The sequence below is a fragment of the Sinocyclocheilus grahami genome, unplaced genomic scaffold, assembly GCF_001515645.1.
Source record: "Sinocyclocheilus grahami isolate Dianchi unplaced genomic scaffold, SAMN03320097.WGS_v1.1 scaffold31.1, whole genome shotgun sequence".
NCBI lineage: Eukaryota > Metazoa > Chordata > Actinopteri > Cypriniformes > Cyprinidae > Sinocyclocheilus > Sinocyclocheilus grahami.
Window position 1 is genome coordinate 2,002,329 of NW_015505210.1, and position 11,560 is coordinate 2,013,888.

The following is an 11,560-nucleotide window of genomic DNA, read 5'->3' on the forward strand; positions in this document are numbered from 1 at the left end:
CATGTTTATTTTTCATGAGGTACCCTCAAAGGTGCACCTTTGTAACTTATCTACCCTTAAAGCATGCATACTTGTATGGTATTAATATGCTCCCTTTTAGGGGTATAGTTGCACCTTTGAGGTTACTGCCCCAGTAAAGGGCTAAAATACAAGTATAGTATATTTTATTTCTGACAGTGTAAACAAAAAAAACACGGCTTTAAAATCTAATATTAAGTGAGTATAATTACTGATTATATATTCTTTTAATAATTTAAAAGATCAGTTTAGTTTAGAAGTATCGGTATCGATATCGACGATACTGGGCTTGAAAATATCGGTATCGGATCGAAAATAAAATAAGAGGTATCGCCCATCCCTAGTGATGTCGACCTGCGAATGGAGACACGATGGCTGGATTACGTTACATTACACTGAGATGCGATCACAATGCGTCCTCGACTACCTCTGGACCAGGACACGCTGATCGGATAACATTCCATGTGTATGTAGACAACATCCGGATACAGGTCGCATGTTAATGCCAAGTGTACTACAACACTACAAGTAGGCCTTTGTAGCACCAGACAAACCGCTTGAAGGATGTGTTTGAGCCAGTTCAGGCTCTGTTCTCTTTAAATGCTTGTATCGCACAAATGCACCGTTTAGCCCTAAGTGTCATTAAACATTAATGCCTCATCAAACCATTCATGGCCAAAAACATTACATCTCAAGGTGATCTTGGGGTACGGTTGAGGAAATCCCAGGCCTGATGACTTCGAGAGTTTGATTTCGAGATGATTCATATGAAGAGGAAGTTAATTTTGTTCTGTGATGGCTGATGTAGAAAAACTATCATTAAAAATCTGAAAGTTCCTTCACGCTCTCACCCTAAAGCGCTCACAGCACCACCTGCAATGGATATGAGCTATTGCTGTGTCAGAAAGTCATCTTAAATATAAAACAAAGACTGCAGCAGCTGTGCGAACATTAATTATTGATCTTAGATTTAGAGAGCGGGCCAAGAGCCAAATGCAGGATTGGTGGATTCATGTAGCTGGTCAACTGTAACATAAACAACGAAAAATGAAAAATGTTCCTGCATTAAAAGCAACCAGAATCCATTACTGTGTTAACGCAACATTTTTTTCTATTATCAGAACGCTGGGATATAAAAACCGTTATGTAAGAGTTCCAGATGGACATCTGTGGATCGAGGGGGACCATCACGGACACAGCTTCGACAGCAACACATTTGGAGCGGTAATCAGTTAGTTGGTGCTTGCTAAAGACAACCTCTCATAGACATACTTTGACATACAATGAGACTTAGGAATGAACTAACAAACACTTTAGCATAGCAACACCCTGGCAACCACCAACAGCACCATAGAATCATGCCAGCAAAGGTTGCATCACTCATATTCTCTTCATTTTCTTTTATATATATATATATATACTGTATATATGGGTCAAAGACATTAAGAGTGATTTTATGTCCATAGAAAGCACATTAAATGTAAGTAAAGTGTCTACTTTTAAGGTTTCAAATAAGTTTTTGGAGAATAAAATGTCAAAATTTGGTTGAAATAATGTTACATTGTCATTCAGTGTAACACAATATTTATGTAAAAATTCAAACAACATGCTTATTCTGACGTGTACATATTAAAATATATAAAAGAATGAGGGAGCATGTTAAATGTGATTGTGTCTTAAATGAGTAAAAATTCTTACTGACAAACAGGCAAAACCTAGGATAGTGGCATATTTTAAAAATGTAAAATTACAACTGATTAGTATTTGGGGTTAAAGTAATTAGTCTTTTAATTTGTCATAAATTGATTTTTGTTGTAAATATGCCTGGCAAGATTGTTACACTGAATGACATTTTAGTGGGTCTCATCGAGGGAGCATGTTAAATGTGATTGTGTCTTAAATGAGTAAAAATTCTTACTGACAAATAGGCAAAACCTAGGATAGTGGCATATTTTAAAAATGTAAAATTACAACTAATTAGTATTTGGGGTTAAAGTAATTAGTCTTAAATATGTCATAAATTGATTTTTGTTGTAAATATGCCTGACAAGTAATTAGTCTTTTAATTTGTCATAAATTGATTTTTGTTGTAAATATGCCTGGCAAGATTGTTACACTGAATGACATTTTAGTGGGTCTCATCTGTAAATCAGGGGAAAATGTATGATATTTATTTTTTGCTCGGAAAAACAAAATTGCAATTAAATTAAACCGAAAATGTTTTAATTTTTGGGGGGGAAAACAACAATTTAAAGCAATATTACATTTATTGTTTTTATGCTTAAACCCTTTTTCGTCTTTGACCCATATATATATATAGGCCTATATATATATTCAAAAAAGAAAATGTATTCAAAAACATTTCCAATACTTTGAACACAATGGATGATTTGATTTTGTAGGTTTTTCTTTTTTAGTATTTTTCAAATTTAGTATTCAAATTTTGTTTAACTGATTATATTATATGGGCATTTAGAGAATTTTGTAAATTGAAATGAAAAAACTGTTAATAATGAAAAAACTGCTTCAATTATTACTTCTTTAAATGTATATATATATATTTTTTAATTCATGTTACATCACCAATAAGACTTTCAAAATAGCATCAAGATTTAAAAATAACATTTATATGATTAAAATATTATTAAAATTATGAATGTAATTAATGTTTTATATACACATACCATGTAAAAATTTGGTATGATTTTGTAAAGAAATTAATACTTTTCAGCAAGGATCCACTAAATTGAACAAAAGTGATGGTAAAGACATTTATAATGTTACAAAGGATTTCTATTTCTTAAATAAATACTGTGTTTTTTGGGGGTTTTTTTAAATCAAAAAACTTATGGTTTGCACAAAAATATGACCCAGGATCATGTGATACTGAAGACTGGAGTAATGGCTGCTGAAAATTCAGCTTAATCATCACAGAAATGAATTACATTTTAAAATATATTCAAATAGAAAACAAGTGTTTTAAATTGAAATAATATTTCACAATTTTACTGTTCTTTTGTTGTTGTTATTTGTTTGTTTTGTTTTTTGTTTTTTTCGATCAAATAAATGCAGCTTTGATGAGCTTCTTTCAAAAGCATTAAAAATCTTACCGACCCCAAATTTTTGAATGGTAGTGTAAATAACATGCATAAAAAAAGTTATTTAAATTGTTTTATTTAATCGTTGACTATAGCAGGTAAAGACGCAAACTAAAAATCAATTTGGCACGTATTTTCAATTTCAAAATAAAATAGCATATTACTGGTCAACTACAGTACGAAACAAGTATTCAGCTAGTGATTTTCTCAGGCACGTCATTAGATGTTATACATTTGTCTGATCCCACAGATGACCGATGGAAACTGTCTTTCAGGCTGCAGTTTCAAAGGATCTTTTCTGGAAGTCACCACCATAGGCAGATTTAGCCACAAATAGATGTGGTTATAAAAAATTCAACAAACGCCGCCAAAGATTGCCGCTTTCTGGGGACTTTGTTAACAGCCTTGATGTGCTCGAATGCCCCCGCCTGTAATGTATAGAGATTGAGGTATTATTGGCTCTTTGAAGAAGTTTCTTTGCTGCACAGCTTCTCAGATACATTATTAAACAGAGCAGTGATTCTTTCTCCCGTCTCAGCTCAGACTGTGACATGACTCGCTACAATCATTCACAATACGTCAAGATCTTTTGCTCAGATTCATCCTTGAAATGTTGGGATTTGCTTACTTGAATTGAGAAAGTAAAACAAATTGTTCTGTCCATTTAGTCAATGACTCAGCACAACTCTGTTGCGTTCCTTCAGTTTTGATGGTTTTGCACCGGCTGAGGTTTTCGAGTGTTTGTCCTCAGGTGGATTTTTTATGATGTTTCTTGTCAGAAAGCAAATGAATATGTTTCTCACTGAACCACATACTTCCTAAATCTCTTTTATTATTGTTTCACATCCATTACCAAAAACGCTTTTGGTTTTCCCCAGAGACCAGGCCAGAACATATAAGTGTGAGATACTTTTGGTGAAAAACCATCAGGTCATATATCACTAAGCAAATATTCTCGCTGGATGTTTCAGGCAATTACTTTCACTTTTGTCGGTACAGACTGCACCGTTACCTTGACTTGATGTATTATGCAGTACGATGTGTCTTTATGAGTCTTTTTTTCAGTTAATGTCCTTTTCAAGGCAACATTGAAATCTTTCTGAGAATCTAGATTGATATTTAATGCTACGAAGGCTTCTAATGTTGTTGTTCAAAATATTTTGATTCTGGAATACTGACAAGACTCCAGCATTTCACAAACCACTGATTGAAAGTCAGGTCACAAAATCCTGACTGTCTGAGACCTTGTGTTTATTTTGCCCACAAAACAGTGCAAAATGTCACACGGATTCGTCTCAGACATCCAATTTATGGGCTTAAAGGGATAGTTCAGCCAAAAATAAAAAACTCTGTCATCATTTAACTCATGTTCCAAACCTGTAAGACAAAATGTCTTGCTTTGGACATTGACTTTCTTTGTATTGACAAAAAGCCTTCTTTTTGTCAAAATCATCTTTTGTGTTCCACAGATGGAAAAAAAAAAGTCATACAGGTTTGGAATGACATTTTTGGGTGAACTAATCCTTAAAGAGTCTTCAAGACTTGATGAATTTTTTTTTTTTACAAAAACTATACTATAATAGTATATCAGTGATACTAAATGGACCCAGTAAGGTTCTTCTCAGAGCTTCTCTATAGTATTTCAGACTCATATTGTGGTCTTGTCATGCTGTTAAACCCAACGATTTGTGAAATCTATACACAGCAAAATCCCCAGAGTTAAATCAACTCTGCTCAGAGTACATATTGTCCCAATCTACAGAGTGTTAAAGTAACACTGAAGCAGAGTTCAAGTTAATGGGATAATTAAGCAATTAATTAATTGATGAGTGAGCATTATTAAAGAAAACCCGCTGTTAACAATGTTGAAGATGAACAACTACTGCTCAGGCTTTTAGACATGAAAACGTATCACATAATCCTCAACAGTGGTTACTCTGCTTCAGTGTACATTATCACCCTTTCAAGTCCCTCCAAACCTCGCAGGTATTTACAATACCCTCCAAATCAAGGTTTTTGGGAGCTTGTTGGAATCTCTCCCATGTCCTTCTGGCTATAAAAAGCAATGAGGTCCTTTTCTCTTCTAGCTAGAGATATATTGCTTTCTATTCACTAGATGAGAAAAGCATGTAATTCTTGTTCCAGTTGCTCTTTGTTAAACGTGTTGTCTATCAAAAGCTACTTTCTCCTTAAGAAATAGACCATTTTGTTTGACTTTATAGAGCTTTTCATGGTAGTTTATAAGCAGGAGCTTGATGATTCGGATCTCCACAGGTTTCTCTTGGTCTTGTCCATGGTCGGGCGTCTCACATCATCTGGCCACCCAGTCGGTGGCAGCGGATCAAGCCGTCTGTCTCTCCAGAACGAAGACCGCTGTTAAACTGGGATGGAGCAACAGAGGATGGTTATGACGACTGACATGAAGGACAATTATAGAACCATGTCATGTGCAGTAAATGTAAATCACATGCTACAGTTCGAACTATAGAAATGTTCAACTGAAACTATGTGGGCCAAATTGGAGTCCAAGAAAGACTTTACCATTTTTAGCCACAGTAAAGGGGGATACTGTCAGTTGTACATTTTCTTGATCCTTTTGTCAGTTCGATGTCAATTCAATGATCAAATGTCACACAGAAAAAAGCAAACTCATAGTTTTTAGTAATAAACCACACTGTCATACAGTTATCTGGAAAATGATTTATTTTTACATGTATTTATTTTCATACACCAATCAGGCATAATATTAAGACCACTGAGAGGTGAAGTAAGATGAGAAAAGCATGTAATTCTTGTTCCAGTTGCTCTTTGTTAAACGTGTTGTCTATCAAAAGCTACTTTCTCCTTAAGAAATAGACCATTTTGTTTGACTTTATAGAGCTTTTCATGGTAGTTTATAAGCAGGAGCTTGATGATTCGGATCTCCACAGGTTTCTCTTGGTCTTGTCCATGGTCGGGCGTCTCACATCATCTGGCCACCCAGTCGGTGGCAGCGGATCAAGCCGTCTGTCTCTCCAGAACGAAGACCGCTGTTAAACTGGGATGGAGCAACAGAGGATGGTTATGACGACTGACATGAAGGACAATTATAGAACCATGTCATGTGCAGTAAATGTAAATCACATGCTACAGTTCGAACTATAGAAATGTTCAACTGAAACTATGTGGGCCAAATTGGAGTCCAAGAAAGACTTTACCATTTTTAGCCACAGGAAAGGGGGATACTGTCAGTTGTACATTTTCTTGATCCTTTTGTCAGTTCGATGTCAATTCAATGATCAAATGTCACACAGAAAAAAGCAAACTCATAGTTTTTAGTAATAAACCACACTGTCATACAGTTATCTGGAAAATGATTTATTTTTACATTTATTTATTTTCATACACCAATCAGGCATAATATTAAGACCACTGAGAGGTGAAGTAAATAACACTGATTACCTCTTCATCACGGCACCTGTTATTGGGTGGGATATATTAGGCAGCAAGTGAACATTTTGTCCTCAAAATTTATGTGTTAGAAGCAGGACAAATGGGCAAGCGTAAGGATTTGAGCAAGTTTGACAAAAAGCCAAATTGTGATGGCTAGACCACTGGGTCAGAGCATCTCCAAAACTGCAGCTATTGTGGGGTGTTCCCGGTCTGCAGTGGTCAGTATCTATCAAAAGTGGTCCAAGGAAGGAACAGTGGTGAACCGGCAACAGGGTCATGGATGGCCAAGGCTCATTTATGCACGTGAGGAGCGAAGGCTGGCCCAACAGACAAGCTACTGTAGCTCAAATTGCTCAAGAAGATAATGCTGGTTCTGATGGAAAGGTGTCAGAATACACAGTGCATCGCAGTTTGTTGCGTATGGGGCTGCATAGCCACAGACCAGTCAGGGTGCCCATTCTGACCCCTGTCCACTGTCGAAAGCGCCAACAGAAATTCACAGATGAAGCACAGAAGCAATGGTTTAAAGTAAAAATTACTGATTTATTACAGACACGCAGCTTTTCGCTTCACAAGATGCTAATTGATGGACTGGAGTCGTGTGGATTACTTGTGGATTATTGTGATGTTTTTTCCAGCTGTTTGGCACACATTCACTGCAGCGGATCCATTGATGAGCAAGTGATGTAATGCTAAATCTGTTTTGATGAAGAAACAAACACATCTGCATCTTGGATGATCAACTTTTCACCAAGTATTTATTTTAAACTCGTTCTTGGAGTGATCAGACTTTATATGGCATGCTATTTGCAACTTCCATTTCATTAGGGAAACCATACGTGCCATTTTCCCAGGACGCGTCCTGGCCAGGATTTCTATATTGCCTAAAATATCTAAGTAGATTAGTGGTTTTAACTGAGGTTACTATGATCCTATAAAATGCTCCTGCAATATTATAAATGCTACATAAAAAACTATTTTTACTATGCAAGAACTGTGGTCAGTTTATAATGGAGCAGCAGTGTTCCAGGCGTGTGTGTAGTCTGAAACACCTTGTGCATCCTCATAAAAAGGCAGAGGGTTGCTTTTTCCAGCTCACTATTCACTCGTGTGGTGGCAACAGGCTGCAGAATCAGACTAACCCAATTAAAAAAGCGTCCTCGGCTCAGGGCCTCAAGGCAGCTTGCAGTTGTGTGGTTTCACTGATAAGCAACACGGAGCAAAGAAGCTGCTGTATTCTTACCTGGCTTTTGTGCTGACACCCCCTTAAGGCCTCAGTAATGGCAGCCACAACAGGACATTTGCAAAGGGTAATAAGCTCATTAACTGATTCAGCATGGATGTGGCTTTTTGTGTGCTATCAATGCACCCTGCACCTTCTTGTCTGGATCCTAAAGGCTATTTTAGAAAACGGGTAATTGTAATAGTTAATTGGAAATTAGTGGATTCTGATGGTTATCTCAGGTGTGGCATCAACCTGAGAGAAATATGAAAAGTTTTCTTCTGTACTTTCATAGCAATTAAAGTGCAAGGAAAATGACAAATGTTGCTTTTACAGAGGCATATAGTACAGGATAATAATCTTTAGAGACTCGCTAAGGAGCAGTTTGCTAGCAATGTCACTTAACAGAAGCCCAACAACTCAAAATAGTGAAAGAGTGCCATCTTGAGGCTGAATAAACATGTCAATGGTGTTTTTTAGTAACATTCTTATATTTCAAACCATTTATTTTTATTCTATATCCTCCTGAGACCCAGCTATGGAGTTTTTGCCTCTGTAGTGGACATTATATTTTAGTGAATTTCTCTGAGACCTCACATGTCACAGTTTTAAGTCTGGATGTCCTGTACAGAGCACATTCAGGGCTTTCCAGAGATACCAAATGATTGGATGTTTCACCATGACCTCTCCTTGGTTTTTAAAAATGGCTGACATTAATTTAGTGATACAATTGTACATCCTTATGGAAATATGATAATATTTTGTAATAATCATTTAAATCTGATTCATTTTCAAATTGTTTGTCATAAATCAACATCTCAGGAAAATGTTATGGGCAGTGTATAGATAACATTGTGCTTAATGGGAAAACCAATTTATGGAATTTTTACACACATATTGCATAAAGCAAAATGGTATATTAAATCATTTTGTTATATATTTTATAACATAGTTGAGAACCATCCTTAAACAAAGTTAAGTTATAAAAAAATCCTGAAACCTAAAAATTGATTTGCGATTTTAAAAAAATCCCCATTGTTTTTGCCTTTTCATGTCTACACTTGTCATTTTATTTTTTTAGAAAAACTGAGTCCTGGTGTCCTCTACAGAGGACATAGCATAACTTATGAATAAAATATAATTTTTCAAAAATTTTATTTTACCATTTGTTTCTTATGCTCTAAACAATGTAATGGCATGAAAAAAATACTAAATTCACAAAGCTTTTTATTTCTGGTTCTCAGGAGGCTATTTTTTTGTTGTTGTTTTTACCGCTCTCCTGCTTAATTCTGTTTTTGTTGTCTTTTTTTCAGAAGCGAAATGAGATCAAATGCTGGTAGATCATCTTAGCTGGACATACCAGCTAAAAGGGATAGTTCACCCAAAAATGAAGACTGGATTGGGAAATAATGCTGTATGCCCTTCTTTGTTCAAAGAAATGTCTCATTAGCGCTCGTCCATATAATGGCAGGGAATAGCGACCAACATACAGTAAAAAAAAAAAAAGACTCAGAGGTGTCAAAGACTGGTCCTATGCGACACGTGTCGTAGTTCAAGTGTTCTGTCGGTATGCAGTAGGGTTTAGTGAAAAACAAACCGAAAATGTATTATTTATGGAATAATACTTCCTGACCTTGGCCCTTATAGTTTGCACGGCTGCGCGTTCATGAGAAATTAAGATTTAATGCAAATAAAATAAATAAACATGTATAAATATCTGATAGTTTGTAAGGCACAATTATTCGTAAATTTCCTCTGGAACGATATTGAATTGAATTGAGCTGAATGCGCCTGCGCATCCTCCAGTCCGGTAGGTGGCGCTGTGCGCACTTCAACTTGACGTTAGTACTTCAAGAGAAGTTGTTTTGAAAACGTCGGTGTTCAAAGGTTCAAACACACAGTCCGGAAAGGGGACATCGGTTTTAAGCAAACCCTCTGACTAGAAGGCCAGCCGGGTTGGCTTCATCATCTGTAAGCTTTTCCGTCAATGTGTTTTTTTATAATTATTATTTTATTTACGTCGTTTTGCCTTCGTAAACACATAAAACACTTAGGACTGTGTATGCTAGCGTTAGTTTTGCGCTAGTAATGAACAGCTCCTTCATTTTAAGAATGGGTCAGGACGGGACAGTCAAGATAAAATATGGATAAATAAAACAAATGTTCTTTTATTAGTGAGACCGCACATCTCTGTCTTACATGATAAATACAGCTTGATGGGTAGTTAAATAAGTGTAGAGGCACTTAACGTTGCTGTAACTAAAACGGGTTAACTTACATTTGAACAAATCGGTCATTGCAGTATGTTAAGATGTAAAAATGAACGATTTAATGTTCAACTAATAATAAACTGAGCTTTAGCCATTTGTGAATTTGCATGTCATCTCATAACTCATAATGAATTTGCTGCTATTTATTAAATAAATATGTAATTTATGTCGGCTTGTAATATCAACGTAACATCCAATGAAAAACTGGGTTAAAAAGTGTATATTAAATCTATTAATTAATGAAATATGTTAATTATGTATTAATACTGATATTATGAATGCATTTATATTATTTTTGTTTTTAATGTAATTTTACATTATTATTATTATTATTATGAATTTCCTTTTTTTCCTTTAGTAGCAGCATGAACTCCACTAGATGAAATTAACTGGCTGAATGTAAATTGAACCCATACTTCCGATTATAGTTGTTTTGTCTCTTTCAGATCAGCTTATTGCTGTGCCCTTAGGCCAGCGTTTCAAATGAACATGTCTCTTGCTCAAAGAGTCCTCCTGTCATGGATCTTCACACTTATATTCCTTATTATGCTGGTCCTGAAGTTGGACGGGAAGATCATCTGGAACTGGTTCCTCATCTTCCTTCCTGTCTGGACCTTTGATCTTATTCTCCTCCTCATGCTCATTGTCAAAATGGCTGGCCGCTGCAAGCCGGGGTTCGACCCTCGCAATGGGGCGGAGAACTTGAAGAAGCCCGTGTGGTACCTCGTGGCCATGCTGCTTAAACTGGCATTTTGTTTGACGCTCTGTGCCAAATTAGATGGCCTAATGGACATCTTGGTGAGCTCGGTTTGCTTCCCTCTGTGGGCACTGCTCATCGGAGCTATGGTGGAGCTGGGCTACAACGTTTTCCACTTCAGAAGAGACTGAACATATAAACAGTGTTCTTTGAAAGCCAGCAGAAGTCTTTACTGTATTCTTCAGGAATAAAATCATCTCGAAAGTAGATGTTATTCATAAAGAAGGGAATATACAACGGACAATAAGAATGTACAGCTGTTTCAAGCTCTTTATCAGGAATTGCTTGTTTCTTTCAGGCTCAAGAGTGACTACGCTGAATAGCCTACGTTTCATGTTCACAGTGATGCAGGGAGGGTTATGAATTTTGGCTCAGTCGTGAGTTTCCACTCAGGTGACAGAAATGACTGATTGTGAATGTTGCTCAGAATATTTATTGCATTTTAGTGAAACACTGAGATCATTAGTGGCATACCATAATGAACATTTGAAAAATAACCGTTAACGTGCTGCGTACACATGGTTTATTCAACCAGTACTGTAACACAACATGGTTTGCTAATGGAAACGACACATGTTCTACAATAATGGTGTATATTTATAAATCTGTGTTTCTTTATCAAACACTTATGTTTTGCATTGCAGAACTTACATAATACATGTTTATGAAATGTAATTAATCATTTTCTCTTGTATAGAGTGTGTAAATAATAATATTAAAACATAATAACAGCATCCTTTTAATTAAAAGATGCATATTTATT

The 11,560-nt window shown here is 36.0% G+C and overlaps 2 protein-coding genes across 4 annotated transcripts in view; both read left to right on the plus strand.

Annotated features, from left to right (window-relative positions):
- The window catches only part of immp2l (inner mitochondrial membrane peptidase subunit 2), a 105,157-nt gene extending 95,921 nt beyond the window's left edge, over positions 1 to 9,236 (plus strand). The window contains exons 5-6 of one of the 3 annotated variants that reach the window (XM_016260572.1): positions 1,140 to 1,242; positions 9,084 to 9,236. In XM_016260572.1, the coding sequence (XP_016116058.1) occupies positions 1,140 to 1,242; positions 9,084 to 9,110 (130 nt within the window). In that variant the 3' untranslated portion in view covers positions 9,111 to 9,236. Of the gene's footprint in view, positions 1 to 1,139; positions 1,243 to 3,366; positions 4,163 to 5,390; positions 5,791 to 9,083 lie in introns of those variants that run through there. The other 2 variants (XM_016260561.1, XM_016260564.1) reach the window with 2 other exon arrangements.
- Positions 9,237 to 9,648: 412 nt separating this feature from the next.
- LOC107574108 (transmembrane protein 60-like) lies at positions 9,649 to 11,543 on the plus strand. The gene is made up of 2 exons (XM_016260581.1): positions 9,649 to 9,741; positions 10,487 to 11,543. The coding sequence occupies exon 2, from the start codon at positions 10,524 to 10,526 to the stop codon at positions 10,926 to 10,928; it is 405 nt and encodes a 134-aa protein (XP_016116067.1). The 5' UTR covers positions 9,649 to 9,741; positions 10,487 to 10,523; the 3' UTR covers positions 10,929 to 11,543.
- The last annotated feature ends 17 nt before the right edge of the window (positions 11,544 to 11,560 follow it).

Bases quoted from the DNA above. Each gene is read 5' to 3' on its own strand.
- LOC107574108 (XM_016260581.1), top strand. From the start codon at position 10,524: ATGAACATGTCTCTTGCTCAAAGAGTCCTCCTGTCATGGATCTTCACA.